At 37.7% G+C, this 21,499-nt stretch overlaps 2 protein-coding genes across 2 annotated transcripts in view; one reads left to right on the top strand and one right to left on the bottom strand.

Moving 5' to 3' along the window:
* Positions 1-21,499, bottom strand: part of csrnp1a (cysteine-serine-rich nuclear protein 1a) — an 811,199-nt gene that overhangs the window by 127,523 nt on the left and 662,177 nt on the right. The gene's annotated exons all lie outside the window — the stretch shown is intronic.
* Positions 9,836-21,499, top strand: part of cdyl (chromodomain protein, Y-like) — a 46,623-nt gene continuing 34,959 nt past the window's right edge. Inside the window, exon 1 of the mRNA XM_087240822.1 lies at positions 9,836-10,198. Coding sequence (XP_087096948.1) covers positions 10,172-10,198 — 27 coding nt within the window. The 5' untranslated portion in view covers positions 9,836-10,171. The remainder of the gene's footprint in view (positions 10,199-21,499) is intronic.

Here is a 21,499-nt window from a genome sequence, read left to right as displayed (position 1 = left end):
ATCTATTTCAACTACCTAATTTTTTACTACCATGGTTGTTTGACTGGCAAAAATGTCCTGTCAAGAATTCACTCTTCAGACAATCTCTCCTCTTCCACCATGTATTCTGCAAATATGGTCTCTTTGAGGAAATCATGACCGGGTCGCCAGTTCACCTCTCATGTCTGAAAAGCATTCTTCAAATGCCATGGAGTGTCTGTTAATCTGCCTTCTGGTTATCACCTGCAGACAAATGGCCAGACAGAGCAGGTGATCCAAGAACTTGGATGGTACCTCTGTTCATACTGCCAAGAGGACCAGGACAGCTGGAACCGTTTCCTCCCGTGGGCCGAGTATGAACGAAACTCCTCCTGCCAAGATACCCCTGGCCTAACACATTGCAACTATTCTCCTAAACATTGCATCAGAATAACTATTATTTGTTATCAATAAACCTAATACATATTTTTTTGTTGCTGTGTAATTTATTTGTTAAACCATGTCAGGCAGATGAATCATTTTATAAAAGAAACACACCATCAAGCTGTGGTTTACAGTGGTTACAAAATATAAAAATTGGTTGGTGTTTTGCCTATACAACACTCAATAACTATAGGTTTACAGTCAAAATTAGCTTCTCTATTGGAGGTTTAGTATGTCAGTATCCAACCATTCAAATCCATCTTATTTTAGTGTTGTGAAAACAATGCTTTATATAAAGCATATTAAGCACTATAGTGAAGTATTGTTCTGGTTTTTTCAAGGATTTGGTAAAATATTGTTAATTCATATCTGATACATTTCAGAAAAAAATTAACTTCAACTAAGTGAAAAATCTGACACCTCACTTTATTCATTGTAATAACACTGTCCTGCAAGATAAAATAAGACAAAGAACACAATGCAATTAGTAAACATTTCATTCAAATCCCAAACATTTCTAAATCTGTAACACACTTGTTACCCCTTAAAACGAAGAGACCCAATGAGTGTTATTAAAATCCATTTATAGTGTTTTACCATATCACCAGACTGTCCCTCAAGGACAGAACATTCTGAGGCATATCTTGTACAAGATAGAGGGTTCCCACTCTAAGTACTCCAACTATATAAATCCCTGACTAAAACGCTGAAGGACTTATATGACTTATATTACTTATAATGAACAGAAAACAGGCTGCTGTTGTGCTTTGCATCATTTTAAAATGTTTTTTTTTTATAGCTTGAATAGCATTTTGCAGGACTTATAGTCATTATAAAAACAATGAAAAATTCACTTCAGATCTAAAAAATATATAAAATAAGCTACTGTTTGCATGGCTGTGAAGTGTTCCCTCTCAAAGATTTAATAGATTGACAGAAGTTTTACAAACTTTACTTTAAACTTTTCTGTCATCTACTTTTAACACCTCTTTAAAGTGGTCAGTTTGAAGCCAAAGTTCCTAAAATTGATATTATCCTGACATGTTAGCCTTAATTAAAGGATACAGCCTGGTGGCTGCATTTGACTAAGTGATTTCCAGCTGATGAGCATGAAAGTAATAAAATCGAGCTGGAAAAAAAAATAGCCATAACAACAGGCGTGAAACAGACAGATTACACTTTGATAAATGGAAGCCAAAATTGAATGTTACAAACAAAAATTTAAATATTCTATTACTGAAAAAAAAATCCCTGAGTTTCAATGTTTAGAAAAATAGTAATAACTAGATATTCCACAGATTTCATGACCTGTGGGAACCCTAAAGATATTAAAATACATGCATTTGTACATATACTAAGATTCAATTCATTTATTAAAGTTTTACAATTCAGTAATTAATTCTTCCTCATAAATATTTAACAAATAAGAATGGTACCTCGACTTCTGAATCTGAATAAAAACGGCTAATCTAATCCATATGTTATTATAAAAAAAAAATGACGCATGAAAGTAAGAAATTTTTATTGTTTATAATTATTTCACAGAACAGGCAAAACATGTCACACTACAGAGAAGAGATAAAAGCCATTCTGGTGATGACTAGGACTCCCATTCTGGGACTTTTAACTCCCATAAATTCAAAACAAACAAGACTCACACTGTAAAAATATGTTAATTTATGATGGACCCTTTTCTTAAGACTGTTATAATGCGTCATCATATTCATATTAACAGTCATCATATTCTTCAATCCTTAAAAGTTTTTAATATTTAGATTTTTAAAAAACATAAGAAGCATTTATATGCATTTATGAATGTATTATCTTTGCGTCAAATTACAAAAAACAAATTACCACTTATATGCGAAGCGTTTTTAATGCATCGTCTATAGGCCTGAGAGTAAATCTGAAATTATTCACTCCTCTGGCTACAGTTATCAGTCTCACACAATTTTCTTCCCATTTTAAAAGTGTTGTTAACACCATCATGGAGTTTTTCTTTTATTATTTCAGCAAATAGGGTTGTACGAAATATTTGTTGTACTCTCCCAGTCACTGCGCTCTAAGTTTACCTAACCGTGACGCCTTCCTCTACTGAGTAAAGGGTCTATTGTCTTTACGCACATAAAATAATACTATTTCTAGATAATTCTAAAGTTGCCATGGTAACACAACAACTGCAGTAAGTTTACTACAACTAGACGATGTATTATATAGTACAACACACCAAAGTTTATTGTAGTAAAAAGTATACTACTGTCACAGTCACTAATTTGAGGGCACTCTACACATCACACCTGCCATTGAACTGAACTACATACAGCATCATGCCGTGCTGTCACACACCACATCTCTTGATACACACACAGCTGAAGCTCGTCATGACTAATTACATGAACTACTATAGTAAGTTTATCAACTAAGTATGGTTATCAAGATTAAGATTGGGACACACTGGGTTAAAAGCAACACTTGCATTGATGAGTCTACATGAAGACGGGAAATGCGATGTATGTGGAGTAACTGAAAATGTGAATCATGTACTTTTTATATGTAGCAAATATAACAAACATTGTGATATGTTATTTAGTCAGTGTGGGGAATACAAAATAATATATAAAACTATTTTAGGAAAAGGTATAATGGATTAGCAAGTATATAGAGTGTTTATTAGGTATATAGAAGATTCAGGTTTAGGTTCTAGATTATAATATTTATAAATGAGAGTATTGTCAATCATGGACATAAAGACCCTATATGTTAGAGGAGTTGAATACGCAGTGCTGACATGAATATGTGTTCTGAATGTCAAGATTAAAGAATCTAAAATGAAGAATCTGAAAAAAAGTTGTTGTTTTTTTCTGTGTCCCTTTCCCTCTCTCGCTTCTCGTTTCTTTCTCCTGGCCTTTTCCAATATTCATCACTCGAGTTACATCCAGTACAGTAGGTGGCAATAATGCTTTTAATTAGTTAGTCACCGTAAAACAAGAGGAACATCTTTGCTGAGTCTTGTTATCCTGTAGTGAGCATTACAAAGTGTTTTCCTGTATAGTCTAGTCGTGTTCTGACCATTTTTGTTTTGTTTATGTTTGTTTTGTCACCTGCTCTGATCTTTCAACTGTTAAGCCGCAATCACACTAGAGTTTAACCATGCAATATTCTCGTCTCATTTCATATTCTCTTGCGAAAGTCGCATGGCGCTGTAAATAGGAGCGGGATTAAACATGATGATTAGACATTAAAAAAGTGATTAATTGCTCCATATTTTAAATTTCTATACAGAGATGTCATGTTTTGATCTTTGATTGGTCTTACGCAATCAGGTAATGTGATTTCGCAGGTCAGAGTTTATCAAGCTTGAACTTTCAAAGGCAGCAAATGCGAAACTCGTTACACAAGCTTGCATTGCAAGTCTGCAGCATTCGCATGCGTATGAATGGAAGTCTATGGGGCGAAAAGAGCAGCGTGACCGAGGCTTTACACCAACTGTTCTCTTTGTATTATCTACATGCAACGGTCTGACCTTGTTTGAACCTTACCAGCCATGCCACTCTAAATAAAGCTGTATTTGGATCAAATCTTTGTTCTACCCATATCATTACAACTAGAGTATTTTTTTAACAGTTTATCAGTTTACTACATTCATTCATTTTCTTTTCGGCTTAGTCCCTTTATTAATCTATGGTCGCCACAGCGGAATGAACCGCCAACTTATCCAGCAAGTTTTTTTTACACAGCGGATGCCCTTCCAGCTGCAACCCATCTCTGGAAAACATCCACACACACACTACGGACAATTTAGCCAATCCAATTTACCTGTACCGCATGTCTTTGGACTGTGGGGGAAACCGGAGCATCCAGAGGAAACCCACGCGAACGCAAGGAGAACATGCAAACTCCACGCAGAAACGCCAACTGAGCCAAGGCTCGAATCAGCGACCTTCTTGCTGTGAGGCAACAACACTACCTACTGCGCCACTGCTTAGCCCGGTTCACTACAGTTAATACTAATAAAATATAAATTTCTATATAGTGTAACACTGTACCATAGTACGGTTCAAAAACACTATAAATGACACTAGATTTTTTCTCATCTGTAGTTTTCCATTCATTTACCAATGTTCTGAAAACGTTTAATGTTAACTGAAATTGTAACTGTGTGTGTGTGTGTGCGTGTGTGTGTGCAAAATTGTAGAAAACAGACGGCTCATTATCTGTTTTTATACTGTCATTTAATGTTTTAAGAAACATCTCAGGACTCACCTGTTTACCGTTGCTTTTAAATAAGATTTTTTTGTCAATTTCATCATTTAATTTTATTGTTTATATTTCATTGTCTTATTGTGGTGTTTTTACTGTTTTTGTATTGTTCTGCTTTGTTACCGTTTGCCTTGTAGTGCTTTGGTTCAGAGAAAAGCGCGCTATAATTAAAATTTATAATTATTGTTATTATTTACAAGACAAACACAGAATCCATGCCACTAGAATTGTAAATAAAAGCTAAATTGTAAACTTCTATCATTCATTTTCTTCTCGGCTTTGTCCCTTTATTAATCCGGGGTCGCCACAGCGGAATGAACCACTAACTTATCCAGCAAGTTTTTTTTTACGCAGCGGATGCTCTTCCAGCCACAACCCATCTCTGGGAAACATCCACACACACACATTCACACACACACACACTCATACACTACGAACAATTTAGCCAACCCAATTTACCTGTACCGCAAGTCTTTGGACTTTGGGGGAAACCGGAGCACCCGGAGGAAACCCACGCAAACACATGCATGCAAACTCCACACACTCCACAGAAACGCCAACAAGGCTCGAACCAGCGACCCAGCGACCTTCTTGCTGTGAGGCGACAGCACTACCTACTGCACCACTGCTTTGCCCTAAATTGTAAACTTTACATTATCAAAGGTTGTTGGGGGCAGAGATCAATGTCCAATAATGCAATTTAAAGCGGAAATGCAGAGAAAACACCCACAAAACACAAATATGAAAATTTATTTATTAACCAAATTTTTATTATTTACAGTTCAATCCTATTTGAGGAATCACGACAGAAATAACGTTATCTATTAAATGCATGTTCTTCATCTGAACCACTTCAGCACCAGCACACATTAGTAAAGATTGTGTAATATGCAAGGGGACTATTAAGAAGTTGCTGTGACATTTCTGCTCTGCTCTTTCACCTACTTCCTTCTTCTGTTCTGGCATCTGCTGAGCTATCACTGGAATATACCACTTATTTTTTCGCCATTAACTCCCACATCTTTAAAGAAACATAAGAATAACAGGTTTGTGAACGTATGCGCAGAAGTAAGCAGTAGTTAACACTTGAAGTGAATCAAAACCCTTCATCAAAGTTTTCAAAAACTACAGAACAACACCCATTCTTGTCTTGGGAAAATTTTTAAAGACTCTTTGATCCACTTTTAATGTTGGTTAATATTCCTTTTTTTTCATAGTCAAGTCAATTTGTAGTGAAGTTCATTCATAAACTAATTTCGAGAGGATCACGTGCTTATGATTGACACGGCTGGCCCCGAGTCAAGCTAATGTACGAACCACCAATCAGACTACTCCTAACCAAGTATAAATAACCAAACACCTTACCTTTAGTCATCTTCGTCTTGAAGAATCCCCTCTTCCACCCCTTCGCCTCCTCCTTTGTCTACAGGGCAGCACGGCGGCCCAGTGGCTAGCACTGCAGCCTCACAGCAAAATGCCTCCGCTTCGGGCATCTACCCAAACGGTCAGCATTTTCGTGTGGAGTTCATGTTCTCCCCGTGCTTGCGTGGGTTTTCCCCGGGTCCTCCGGTTTCCTCCCAAACTCCCAAAAACATGACACTTAAGTAAATTGACTAATCCAAATTAGCACCAAATTTGATTCAATTCTGTCAGCAACGCATCACCTTAGCAATCCTCACGCAGCAGGAGGGAGGGGGGTTCTCGAGATCTACCCGAGCTCAAACTCCCCTCTCGCCCTGCAACGGGAGGGAGCCCCGGGCTCGAGGCTCTCATGAGCTCGGGGCTCTCTCCTGGGACAGCATGCCAAACTAGCTTATTACCAATCATCAGCTAAGTGTGAACTCTTGAAAGCACAATTAAAAACACTACCAATACCAAACACTACCAACACTGTACCGAAGTACTGTAGCAAACCTATAATAAGATTGTAATGTAGTGTAATGTGTGTATTTATATAGCGCAATTATTGTGTATGGCCATACACTCAAAGTGCTTCACAATATTGAGGGGGAAAGGTTTCACCACACCAGTGTGTAGCATCCACTTGAATGATGTGACGGCAGCCACAGGACTACAGCACCAGTTATAGGTAGAGTGGAGAGACAGTGATGGAGCCAATTCAGTAGATGAGAATGACTGGGAGGCCATGATGGGTAAGGGCCAATGGAGGGACTGTGGCCAGGACACCGGGTTAGACCCCAACTCTTTATGAGAAGTGGCATGGGATTTTTTATCACCACAGGGACCTTGATTTACTGTTTCTTCCGAAAGATGGCGCTCACTGACAGTATGGTGTCCCCTTCACTTTTACTTCGGTATTTGGACTCGCACAGACCACAGATTGAGCACCCCCTGCTGGCCTCACTAACTCCACTTCCAACAGCTACCTAGTTTTCCCATGTGATCTCACATCCAGGTACTGTCCAGGCTCAGCCCTCTTTAGCTTCAGTGAGTAACCAGTCTTGGTCTGCAGGGTGATATGACTGTGGCTGAAAAGAGAAGAAACTTAATCTAAGTGTAAAACTACATAATTTTCCATTTTTCTTTGAAAGAACTCAACATGTCTGTTAAAGTAACTATTAGGCTAGCAATCTTCATGTGTTCATTTCTTTCAGTCTGATTCATCATACCATGTGCTTGTGTAAATCCTGCTATCATATAAAGACTTTGATGTTCATCTGATTAAACTGTTTGCTTTTTATGTTAACTTGTTTTCTGGTTATCAACTGTGACAATTATCCATCAGATATCTCTTCTTAATAAGCTGTTTCACCGCAAAACAAAGATTTTCTTTGAATTAACTCTCCCTCTGGGCATCCAAGATGTAGGTGACTTAATTTTTCAGTTGAAAATGAAAGATTTTTATTGACCCCGTGAGCCTTGTTGCTTGACAAAATGCACGTCAACAGCTACAAGCAAATAAAAAATAAACAAATAAAAACAGAGAAATCTAAATCAATCTGTTGCTCATGATAAAAAAAACTTGTGATCAGAAAAATAATAATAATCTAAAAAAATAACCAGAAACTGAACATTCTTAAAACATTATTGTCTTAGGGAAGATTAAGCACATTTTAATACATAGTCGTATGTCTGGCAAGTGTCCTGTAGGCTCGCCTAGGAAGCGTGTCTTGGAGGAGTTTACAAGAGTTAGGGCTGTTTATGGCCATCCGAATCTCTAATTACAGACACAAAAGCTTGCTTTGACAATTTTTAATTCCTATTCAGTTACTCAACTCAGTTTTGCGTAACCTACCCTTTAGGAATAATAAAATAAGTTTACTTCACCCTTAAAAAAGCTTCCAGAACCTGAACTTGATCAAAACTATTACTTTTATTTAAAAATTTTTAAGGCTCTTATATTCTAATCTTAAATCATACTGGGTTGCTTTGCTGAAATTGATGAGTGTAGCCCAGTCCAAACTAGAAATGTTTTCATGATGTTGCATGATGCACTGACTGCAACCAATGTAAACCTATAAAGGTCAGCTCTCATTTAAGTATGTTCCCATGGGCTGTGTCTCCTACTGTGATTCTATCGTAGAACCATTACCACAATTGGTCTCTTCTTGCTATGATCAACTTAGCTTTTAGCTGTGAGAAATGCAACCAGGGACTGTTTGCAGAGTGCCATAAAAGTGCCATTGCAAGTGTCTTCATTCTTTCATTCATTCATACAATTTCCTTTGGCTAAATCCTTTTATTCATCAGGGGTCGCCACAGCCAAATGAACCACCAACTAATCCAGCATATTTTTACACAACGGATGCCCTTTCAGCTGCAACCCAGTACTGGGAAACATCCATACACACTTATTCACACACATACACTACGGCCAATTAAATTTATTCAATTCCCCTATAACACATGTTTTTGGACTGTGGAGAAAACCGGAGGAAACCCATGCGAACACAGGGAGAACGTGCAACCTCCACACAGAAATGCCAACTGACCCTGCCAAGACTCGAACCAGTGCTAACCACTGAGCCACCATGTCACCCCCTATCAGTAGGTCTTGACTTTTTTTATGAAATAAATAAACACATTTGTTTGTTCACCAAAAACAAAAATAACTCACCAGTTACTTACCCTCAAGTGGTTCCAATTTTCTAGAACTTTCTTCTGTTGAACACTAAAGAAGACATGTAGAAGAAAGCCAAACCAGTAACTCTTGACGTCCATAGGAAAAACAAATACTAAGGAAGTCAATGGTTACAGGTTTCCAACATCCTTCAAAATATCTCCTTTTTTGTTCAACAGAAGACAAAGAACAAGTGAAGGGTGAGTAATTTATGACAGTATTTTCATTTTTGGGTGATCTAGCTCTTTAAATTAAGCTGTGTTTCAATAAAAATAATAAAAATTTAAATAATTACTGATTAACTAACAATTTCCACCAATGGTTATTTGCAAGAAGTCATTTTATAAGATGAATAATGAAGTCATACTTGACATCATCTAAAGTACAACAATTTAACATCTCGGTTTTGTTTATTTTTATTAAAAATAAGTGGAAAAATAATATTAAGGGAAAAAAAACAGATTTTGTACTGCTTTTCATTTTTGGGTCAACTATTCCTATAAATTGTGTTTATAGAGTAAACACAATTAAAATGTAATTATGGTTCAACAATTTCAACGATCAATTTATAAGCTGGGTAACACAGTTGTGCTAATCAACTTTGCCTTGCTTATTCCAAAAAACAACGCATTATGTTTAGGGTTTACATCAGATATTTTGAAGCTTTCAACGTTTAACTTGACATCTAAATTACAATTAATTAACATCTTGGTTTTGTTTATTTTTATTAAAAATACGAGCAGAAAATAAAATATATTATAGGATATTTATGGTGAAAATAAAAAGAACTGATTTTCTACCTCTGTGCTTGTAAAAGTAGCAGATTGTGAGAAACCTTCACACCACATGGAGAACAGCATTCATTGAAATGTTTTGGTCTGAGTCAAGTCATGGGCTAAACTCACCTGACAAAGAACGCCGTAATATTGTTTGAACTATCGCCGGTTTACGTCGATTACGTTAAGAACCTATCGTTAAACTTAAAATCAACACGGAGAAAGATTTGCGAAACGCAGATGACCGTCGTCCACGACTCTATCTCAAGGGTTGCAGGCAGTGCAAACTCATCTCGACTCTAATCTGCGTTCGATTGAGACTTCCTGTGTGGCAGAACTGAGAGCAGGCGAGCGCGTAATCAGCACTGCCTACAGACTAGTTCGCGGTAACACTCTCCAAAATTGACGCCTGGACCGACAAAAGTGCTCGTTTGGACTTCGTCGGGAATGAAACGCTTCATTCTAGCTATAATGTTGTTGGATAGACGCTGAGTGCGAGAATTACACAGCAAAGCGATCCTCGGTGCGGGTCAAGCACATCTCAACCCGACCAACTGAAAAAGGAGGAGAGGCCAAAAAAGACAACTGCAACTGGAGGAAAAAAGTGTCTACAATCTTCACGGATTGCCACAACGTCGAAGATTATCGTGACATGATGGCCACGGAGGAACTGTATGAGGTAAACGTCGGCGATTTTACCGTTTGCGTCCGTTTAGACGCAGTTAATCGATTATTTGTGTGTAGTTGCACATATACGACGCGTCCCAAGGCTCGTGCGGACTAGTCTTAACAACTGACTTACCCGTTCTAGTACTAGTTAAAACTACACCGGCAGGGTTCCGTGCTAGCAAAACAAACTAGTAATGTTAGCTTGGGGAAGTGTGGAGTGTGTAGTTGTTAGTTTGTGGAGTTTAGTGTGGAGAGATGCTGGTGGAGGCAGTGGATGAGGCGGGGGAGGGAAGGAAGGGCACTTTGGAGAGTGATATTTAATCAAGCTAGTTGCTAACCATGAGGTCTGTGGGGTGTCTGATGGACACAACAGGACAGCTGAGAGTCAACCGGGTGCTGTACGTTGTGTTCGGCTCTGCGAGAACTTTGTTTTGTCTTCTTTCAAGCAGTATCCCCGGATTTAGCTTCGTTTTGCGAGGTTTCAACCTGTCTGCCTGAGCTAGTCATCAAGGGGTGTTGTGGGTAGTGTTGTTTTGATATGGTCGCCTTTGGTTGCTTTCTTTTTAAGTTTTGGGACTGATTAGTTGGAGTAAATCAACTGAGCATGGCGTATCACTGAGCATAAAGTCAATCCATTGTCACTTGTTGACTTATTTGGTGGATTGACATTGAATTTTGGTCGTTTTGTGGTTATTTAGATGTTAGCAGAGTTATGCAGTGTGAATGTTGTAGTAGAAGTAGTTCACTACTGTAATCATGAGTCTTCTGAATTTTGTCAACCCATTGTATTTTGTGAATTGGTCTGGTGAATGTTTAGCTGATTGTTTGACTAAATTCTTCAGTTTGATCAAAGGCTTCACGAAGGTGTGAGGAAGATATAGTAGAATGTGATGAAGAAAACATGTATATCAAAACATGTTTGACAAGTTTTTAATGACCTGTATAAATATAATCACTTTTTCTAACACCTTGGCGATACAGTCAGTTTAGCTGACTAAGCCACAATTCTTAGTCATCAGGATCCATTGCCATGTTTTGTTTGAATAACTGCTTTTTGTTAAGGGTTTGGGTCCGTGTAGAAAAATGCGTTTTCACCCCAAATGACTACTACCGTAACTTAAATTCAAAGGGGATTGAGCTGGATTTTATTTGATAGATATCCATTCTGCCCACTCTTCTGTTTTATCTTCTTTCAAAATGATGAGTAACAAGGACGTTTTTCTTTTACCAAGCTATATTACCAACAAGATGAGAAAAATCTAAATGAAAATGGCTTTTTTTAAAGCCTCTCTATTAAGTGAATGTTCTAGGTTAATCAAAAGTGTGTATATAAAGTATGGCTGTGCGATTAATCAAAATAGAATTGCCATCGTAGTTTGAAACATTGCATTTAGCTAATCGCAAGAGGTTGCGATATGAAATGTGTATTTTTTAAATTCGTCTCTACCCAGAGCAAATGCATGACTGTCGTCTGTGTGTGACAGTCTTACTAGCCAATTGAGTGAGCACACTTTCGTTGTACCCAATCAGAATTGTGCAACCAAACTATGCAGAACGCCTATAATAAAAACAAACAAACAGGAAAGCGCAGACGTGTAGGATGATGGCATCTGTTGCTTCAGAAGAATTAACAGATATATTAATATTTAAAAAAAAACTGCACGTTGGTAATATGGGAAAATATGGGGGGTGTTTGGGTCAATTATGCTGAAAAATAGTTTGTGACAGAACTTCACTCAAAAGTCTATATTCTTTCTGTCATTAATTACTAACACTCCCATCATTCCAACCTTCAGAAAACAAATTTATTTTATAATATGGAGAAGGAATAAATTATGAAAATTGTGAAATCAAAGAAGATCTGAAGAGCGAGGAGGGATCCGGGGGTGAGAATGGTGTGCGACTTATTTGAGGACTGGGAGGGAAACGCGTGATTTCCGGGTGTTGGGAGATTATCACTCGTTTGCGGGCATTATAAGTCCCGCAAATGCATAGAGACTCCGGAACTTCCAGGAGGCTTGGGAAGTCTGAATAGCACGTTTAACAACTATAGTGAGACGCGATCCAGCGCTACATCCTTCATAAACTCTCTGACGTGCACTGCTCTCTGCCTGGAGCGCATTACTGTGTGTGTGTGTGGTCACGTGATGTGCGTTTTCAGCGGACGGAGGGCTGTTCAGAAATCCTAGGTAAAACGGTGTGGATGTGAATCATTTTCGTTCTAAAATGCCATTTTAACACTAAGACGTACTATTGTAAACAGAGCCTGAGTGTGTATTTTTCACAAGCGGGTTTGCGACGGGAGCAGGGTGATGGATCGCGATGCCGGCTCAGCATCGTGTTGTCTATTTGCCATCGGCGATGGACGATGGCATCGTCTATCGGCCCAACCCTACTGGATATTTGAAGTGTTTGCCTATTTAACACGTATATTTTTGAAACAAACCCTAAAAATAGCTTGGTTCACCTCTCTCATTCAGCATGAATCCAAAATTTTCCCAGATTGGCGATGTAACATTTGGTTCTCCAACGAGGTTTATGGCTGAACTTGCTGAATCGTGCCTAATGTTATATTCTAACAGAAATGTAATACTTGGCAACATAACGCAAATTTGTGTTTTAGAGTGCGTGATGTCACATACTACCGGTGACATGAACAACCATAAGAAAAATCATCACAAAGGCACCAGGAGATAACATAATTCACGATCTCGCTAACATCACAGTGCCTTTTAATGCAGTTACTAAAGAGGGATTTAAAAATCCCATCCAAATGCTGGATAGGAGATATACACTTCTGTCTCACACATTTTTGCAGTACCACAACAGTACGCTGAATGTTGTGATATTTTGTTTAGCGTCTGTGATAATTGTTTTGTTTTTAGACAACATAAGCTACAGAACGACTCTTATCAGCCATGTTTGTTTGCTGAGTGCTCTGTATTTTTATAATTCTGATTTTCTTTGTTACTATCTCCCTAATTTAAGTTGAACTCAAGGCTACTTTATTTGTTCTTACTGTTTGCTCTAGAGGAAAAAAAATATGTTTAATTTCTGAATATTTAAAGACAAATTTGAATGAATGTTGGAGTAAGTTCATATCTTTTCAGTTCCTTTATAACAAACACTCACTGCAATTTAACAACAGATAAGAAACAGATACAGAGTTATGAGGTGAATCTTAATTACAAAATTAAATCACAAATCGAACCAAAAAATGCAATATCTGTCAAAAAGTTGTTTTTTTTATATTTGTCCCCAAATCGCACAGCCGTAATATATTGCATAAAGGTTCTGGAAGTAAATGTCTTAATTTTTTCTTATAGCAATGTTAATCTTTCGTGACCAATCTGACAGTATTTTGGGAAATGTTAATGTTAAAAAGTGTCTAATTTGGTGGGATTTCACCTTTTTTAATTTTGGGGTGGGATTTCACAATTTTAAAGAGTTAAAATACACAATTGGCCATAATTTGATGCATATTAGAACTTTGTTGCTAAATTCGAACTACATATATGTAAATATTTTGTAATGTACAAATAAATATATGATAGCCTGTTTAATATCTAATGACACTGTGTCAAGAGTCTTGATGCGTCAATATTTCCTTGTTTGATTATTCCATCAGTATTTAAAATTCCTAATCCTAATGGAGATAATGAAAAGGCCAGAACATAAACATCATCTGAAGCATCTTGATTACCACTAAAAGTTACTTTAAGTTCCTCTTGAGTTTGAAGACTTTGCCTTTTTGCTGCAATCTATAAGAACATGCATGTTTCTCAAAGACTGTTTGATGATGAATTATTTATGTTGTTCAATAAAACTTAAATTAGATGGGATTTTGAAACTTGAACATAAATTTTGTGGTGTTCTGAGTTGCTATTATAATGAAAGCATTATCTGATGAACACATTAATGACAAATCACAAACATGTTCACTGTGCTGCTAAAGGGAACAAGAGGAACAGGAACGAGAGCTTACAGAGTTCATTTACAACATGAACTACTGTCTGGTGAATAAGATATGCTGAATTAGAACACATGAATCTGTAAACACTTATTCCCAACTCTTCGAAACTTGTTTTTCAATCACAAAGTTCTGCAGTAAGACATTAAATATGCACTTCGTTTCAAGTTTGTAATATGCGTTCTCAGTAGCAGGCCATGCACTTATCTAAATAAATATAAAATCTTTATTTTGGGTACTTTTTAAACTGATGCAATACACTATAAAGCTGGGAGAATATAGAAATGTGAATGTATAATGGCTGAAACAATGTTGGGCTCAGGATGATGAAGGACATTAAGAGTGAAAGCCCTGCAGCAGTTTCTGTCATTACGCTGAATTTCTTAAGGCAGCTTGTATCTTTGGGGAATAGGACTCTTAGCTGTGACAGCGCTCCATAGTGTCACATTTTTACATCTAACACTATTACAAATGGTAATAGCCCCCAGTGTAAAGTCATATTGTAGCATGCTAAAAACGGGGACACTGTAAAAAAATTATGTAAATGTTTTGGGTTAGTTCACCTTAAAATGAAAGTTCTGTTATCAATTACTCACCTTTATGTCGTTCCGATTAAAGCTGTGAACCTACACTGGTCTCACGGTTCGGTTCGGTTACGATTATCATGCCATCGATTCGGTTTAATACGATATTTTGGTGCATCACGGTGCATTGACGATGCTTTCCGTATACAGTTTTATATTTTCTTTACAGCAACAGTTCTTGTATTAAAATGTATGAATATATTTATATATTATTTGTAATACAATTTTGTCATTTATTACAAACAGTCAGATATATAAACTGTAACTTTAAACAAAACGAGCATTTAACAAATAATATAAACAAATATAAATACCCAGCTTAATGTCTGATCCTTGTCTAGTTCTCTTACACCTCTTTGATTGGTCACACCCTCAACAAAAATGGTCGCGATTGGCTCTTGCACGCTGCGCTCTTCAGATGAGTGACACTGATAAGCGGCAGGCGGCAGCGGCGATCTCACAGTTGATGTATGATAGATACAGTGGATAAAACTGCAGACACGCGCTCGTTTCTTTATCCAGAAGTAACGCTGCATAACACTGACCATGCCAGCAGGTCAAATGGGCCACTGTGTGTGTGTGTGTGTGTGTGTGTGTGTGTGTGTGTGTGTGTGTGTGTGTGTGTGTGTGTGTGTGTGTGTGTGTGTGTGTGTGTGTGAGAGAGAGAGAAAGAGAGAGAACGAGAGCGAGAGAAAGAGAGAGAGAAAGAAATGGAGTAGGCTACTTTCATTCTCTTGATCTCAGTGAAATAGGGACTATTGTTGTATATGTCAGTGAAAGACTGATCCAGCAAACACACACAGTGAAATTGTACAGTTTATGAGTTTTGAGTAGTTAGAGCGTTGTAAATACTCGCGATCGCCTCCCTCGCGACAGAGCGCATATGAGTTAAATGACGTCAGTAATAACCTGTTATGAATATTACTGAGCCGATACTGAATTGTCCGTGTCTGCATCGCGGTGCACCGAAGAAACTATTAATTTTGACACCCCTAGTTCCAATACTCTGAGACCTTTGTTCATCTTCAGAAGGCAAATTAGGATATTTTAGGATATAAAAATCATTGAGTTGTCAATATCCATAGACGGTAATATTTAAATTCTAATCAAAACATTGTCAAAACATTCCATGTAACTTCAGTGATTCAACTGTAAACATAAGAAGCTCCAAGAACAATTTTTTGTGCCAAGAAAATTACTTACCACCATTTCACTGGACCAAATGGTGAAGGTCGCACATATAGATGGTGTGAGGGAAAACAGTTCATCTCTCTCCATTGAAAATGGATAGCTGGAACCCAGAGTTCAACTAAAAATTGTGCTATTTTTCAGCAAAAATGACACCCCTGCCAGATTAAGTGTCCTTTCCTTGAAATGGCTACCTGATTGTATAATCCAAATCAAGATTCCTTCAAATAATAACCCTATCACACAATAATCCAACTGGTGAATGAGTTGAGGCGTAATCCGATAGTAGGGGTGTAACGATACACTCAGCTCACGATACGATGTGTATCACGATATAATGTTCACGATTCGATATGTATCACGATATTTGGAATAAAAATTGAAAATTAAACTGAAATGCAAATTTTACCAAGTAAACTATTTTTTATGTATTTCTTTTGTTTCAACTTGTTAAACTGAACCTTCTTTAAGAAAATAAATTAAACAGGCCTGTCTCTGGAAAATAAAACAATGTAAAAACTTCTTTAAAAATATTATTGAAATGACAGAGACAAAATTAAGGAACAATTTAAGTAAAGGTGCAAAAAAAAAAAAAGCTTTCTATTCAATTAAATTTAACAGTAAGAGCTTAAGGTTTCGCTTGGTCACTTGCGTTTTTTGTGTGTGCAAAAAAAATCCACATTTCCAGGTAATCAGCAGTTCTATAAGATAATCCTGAACTGATGTGTATCTGTCTAAGAGGTTTTTATGGATGGCTGTCTTCATGTTGGGCATGATGAGTGACAGGGTGGCAGTCTTTTCATTACACAGGACAGTCGTGGCTCTTTTCAGCAGTTTAGGCAGGTTTACTATTTCTTCGGCGTCGCTGATGTCGGCGCTATCAAGTGTGTCATGTTGACGTGCATTTTTGTGTACCTCTGTACTCAAAAGGGTTAATGCTCGTCGTAATCATAACTCTAAAATGCGATATGATTGTTTAAACAATGTGTACGTTTTCGTTTCATTTCCACTGCTAAGTGCTGTTCATACTTCCCACGCGGCTCCTGAACGATCACTCTGTTCCACAAACTGAATGTTGTTTACTACTTTATTACCTGTTCGTCACAACCTGCAGGTTCTGTTCACTGAAACAGACGCGCTCGTATGGCTAGCCTTTTTAGCATTTAAACCTTTGTTCTGACTATCCATAAATATATTTAATTTATATTTAATTAAATTCATTTAGAGATATCTCTAATTACAATTGTGACTAGTCAAAACTCATTTTGAGATATCTGCAAATATTTTTCAATGGAAGTCAATGGAGGAATATGACTAGTCATAATATATTTGCAGATATCTCCAATCTGATTTCGTACTAGTACAATTGTAATTGCAGATATCTCTAATTGTCATTCTGACTAGTCGAATTATAATTATGCTAATTATAAATGCTTTTAAATGCTAAAACGGCTTGCCATACGCGCGCGTCTATCAGTCTGCCCTCTGTAGTAACAGCTCACGGTCAGCTCACGTCATGTGTGATTTTGCGGCCGCCAATACATCATTATATGAAGACAGAATGATATTTTAGGGTGAATTGTACCTTAAAAATACAGTATGTGACTCTTTTAACAGCATTAGAAGGTATCCATGTCGCTGTGCAAAGTATGTAAATCACTGTGAAGACTTTATAACTTAGGATGTTTGACCCAGTATGCGTGTCAAAAAGCGGATGAGTCTAAAGCAATGACTGTACAACCGAAATGTTGCCAGATGACTCATCTTGGTCTGCTAACATTACTGCTGCTGCAATCTGAACTCACATGCGGCAGCAGGTGGAACATAGCTCACGTGCAAACAGCTCAACTAATAAGAGAAAACGAACGTCGTATCGTAATGAAATCGTCATGACGCCACAATGCATATTGTGACATTTTTGCATCTCAATAAATCGTACAACGATAAATCGTTACACCCCTATCCGATAGAGAAACATTTTTTTGGCAGTAATCTTGACTTCTTGCGTGACCATCACCAATCAAACTAAATTTCAGGTTTGTGTGACAATGTGGTTACCAACACTAAACCAACTGGTAACTTAATACAATATATTTGTGTTCTGCCTGTTAAATCCTATATATGTTTTTAGGACCCTTCCAAAAAACACAATTACATCACATTGCAATATAGTGTCATATAAATTTAGGGAATCACCTTCTCCACATTTTAGACAGCTGCCTGTCAAGTAGGTTAAACAAAAAACACCATAAAATAATGTGCAAGAACGCATGCACATTTTCTTAATACAGCAATTAAACCAAAAGACTGGTTGACACAGGTGTCAAAATCAGTTCCAGGAGGGACTTAGCTCTGCAGTTTAGTACCTACCCTAATTAAACACACCTGATTTAACTAATTAGGTTTTTTATGCTTGTTTGAACTACAGGTAAGTGTGTTGAAACAGGATTGACACTAAACTGTGAACTGCAGCCCTTCAGGAACTAAGTTTGCCACCCCTGCTCGCCAGCTATCTTTGAAACGTCTCCCGGGCAGTTTGCTCAGGCATTCTATCCAAATGGGGAAACATCAAATTCTCCAAAACAGTTTGCCAAGCTTACGATTACATAACAAATTTGAATCACAAATGAAGCAAAACTGTCTCATGAGTTTGGTTTCTAAATGTCCGGATGAAAAAAAATTCTGCAATTTTTTTTTTCAGGTTGTCGAAAGCTAACGCACATGCACACTCGAAAGGAATGAGATCATGGCACCAACCTCATTTATGGCCATGTTACACATCATCATCCTCTGGATAATGCTTTGTCAGATCTCGCTGGTCTTCTGAAGTATTTCACAACTTAGTCTTGATGGTGAATCTCCAAAAATGACAGCGACTATTTGTTTACAAGTTTGTGGGTGTTTAAGTAGTTGCTGTCATGTAATGTGCGTTTGACTGGACGGACTGTACCTCGCATTTGTTTCATACAAATTACAGAACCAAACTAAACGTTGGTTTTCCAAGTGTTTTTTTTTTTTTTTATAGGTTCACAAAACCCTTAAGTACTTTTTTTGAGATTTTATCATATTTGTGTGTATTGAGTATCAGTATAGACAATGTTAGCACCTGTCAGCTTTAATTGTGGGAAACTGGAGCTTTTGTCAGCTAATTTCAGCTTCCGGGTTTAAAATCATTTTTGGGGCGTGATCAAAATCGGCGAAGTAGCGCAAAACTGCAAGTGCAAAGATGACGCGTCAGTTTCTCATTTTATTCATAGGGGAGTTTTCTTATCCTATGAGAAGAGCCTGCCTCTTAATTATTAATTATGACTGCATGTGCTTTCCGAAGGTAAGGCAGTGCCAAGACGGCACACAGTATTTAGCTGTTCATGAAGGGTCTTATGTGTTTGTTTCCATGATCCACAAGGTTTGTTGCATGTTTTTCCCGCGATGCTGTCAGGGCCGATACAGCAAAACTGTTTGTGTGCAGCAAGCATTTTTTGTTGGGAAAGCTGTACAAGAATTGGAGAATGGCGGACGTTGTCTTTTATCCGGAGTTGGTTCACATTTAGACACATCACCTTGCTGCTGTGTTTGCCTAAATCCTCTATATTACCAACAGGGCTAAAGGTTAAAATAGACAGGGCAAGAGAGTTGGTGCACTGAGTATGCATTCAGACCCGGGGATTGAGGTAAAAGTCCTCATTTATACTGTTTATATGAACACAATAATTTCACACTTGGTTTAATTCCCGGGACCAAACCCAAGTTCGATTGTCCCCTCTTGCCACTTTCTCGACTGGTTTGTGTTCACACACTCTTTTATCCTTCTGAACTCCGGTACGTTTGCGTCATCAAGCTGCTGTTGTGTGCACAGTTATTGCTAGGTGATGGACAGCCACGAAGGCCAAAGTGGAAAGACTTTCGCACATCACGCCATGGTCATTCAGCTTTTTCTGAATCTTTTGATTTAGCTAACATACAGAGAGCCATTAGCGTATATTTGCTGCAAAAATATTTAAAATGTTTAGAACATAATGGGATGTCTGCTGAAGTAGTTTTTTAAGGAGACAATCAGACATTATCACTTTGTTTGCACTGGGTCAGTCCAGCTTGTCACTTGGATAACTTTAGGTGATACACAGACATACACACACGACTGAACATTATGAAAACTTAAGTTTGTTGTACAGTTAGTGGTTCACTTCTGTTGTTTGGTACGATTGCATTCATATCAGAAGTGAACCAGACCAGTGATTGCGTGAACCATACCCTAGACCACCTCTTTCAGGCAGACTCCGGTATGGTTTGTGGGTGCGCACCCAAGTTCAGAAGATATAGTTCACCCTAGCTAAACATACCAAACTCTGACGTCAAACGAACCAAGTTTGGACCAAAAGTGCCAGTGTGAAAGCACCCTCAGAGAGCTTCCTGAATTAATCTAAAATGTCTTAATTTCTTTTTCAAAAATGAATGAAGATCAAGTGCATGCCAGACCATTTTCCTTAAATCAGGGTTGTCAAACTCAATTCCTGGAGGGCCGCTGCCCTGCACAGTTTAGTTCCATCCCTGCTCCAACACACTTACCTGTATGTTTCAAACAAGCCTGAAGGACTTAATTAGTTTGATCAGGTGTGTTTAATTAGGGTTGGAACTAAACTGTGCAGGGCTGTGGCCCTCCAGGAATTGAGTTTGACATCCCTGCCTTAAATCATCCACAGTTTTCTGTATGTTTTTATAAAGCAAAATATATTTTTCATTTAAGATCAGTTAATCCTTTTTGGCATTTAAAACTGAATGATTTTTCCTGAGATTGGATATTAAGAACACGTTTGATCAACCTGAATAATTCATGACATTCAGTAAGTAGTTGAGTTAAGATGTTTCTAAGTCTTCAAGCCAAATTTTTTTGTTTATTGTCTATTCTCATGAGTATTTGCTGTTTAGATGCTGTGTTTGTGTTTATATTATACATTGTTTATCTAAAACTGCAGTTCACTACAGTTGAAATTCCTGTAAAGTGCTTTAAAATGTGCATTTTTTTATTCAATGTCTGACATAATCTCAACTGAAATACAAACAAAGGGTGGGACATAAAGTAGCTCCTCCTCCTTTGGAAAAACAACCAATAGCAGCTTGTTTTTATCACAGCTCTGCCAGTAAGAGTGGTTGAGCTCAAGCATCCAATGAAAAGCAAAGAGGAGGTGCAGATAGGAGACACTGCTTGCTGCAGAGTTACTTGAGCTCCAATGAGGGGAGCTTGAGCTTCAACTCCTCCTCTTATAAGCTGTTTTAATGCGTACATCCACCCCTAACCTCAAACCCCAGTGACATCACTTGTAGAAGAAATGCAAGGAAGGAGGAGCTGGAGCTCAAGCTCCCCCTTGCTGGAGCTCAGCCTTGCCCGAGTGGCTCTGCAGTGAGAACTACTTGTCTGATAGTAGAGAGCATTTAATTGGTCAAGATACCATGTGCAGCGATTTTTGATTACCTTAATCTAACTTAATCTAACATTCAAAAAGCACTTCACGTAATTATATTATTGTCTTATTCAGATTTAGGCAAATAACTATTAACAATGTCCATGTAA

This window comes from Danio rerio, chromosome 2 (assembly GCF_052040795.2).
Source record: "Danio rerio strain M-AB ecotype USA chromosome 2, GRCz13ab, whole genome shotgun sequence".
In the NCBI taxonomy this organism is placed as follows: domain Eukaryota; kingdom Metazoa; phylum Chordata; class Actinopteri; order Cypriniformes; family Danionidae; genus Danio; species Danio rerio.
The sequence above is the reverse complement of the archived record's forward strand: the minus strand, read 5'-3'. Positions and strand labels throughout refer to the sequence as shown.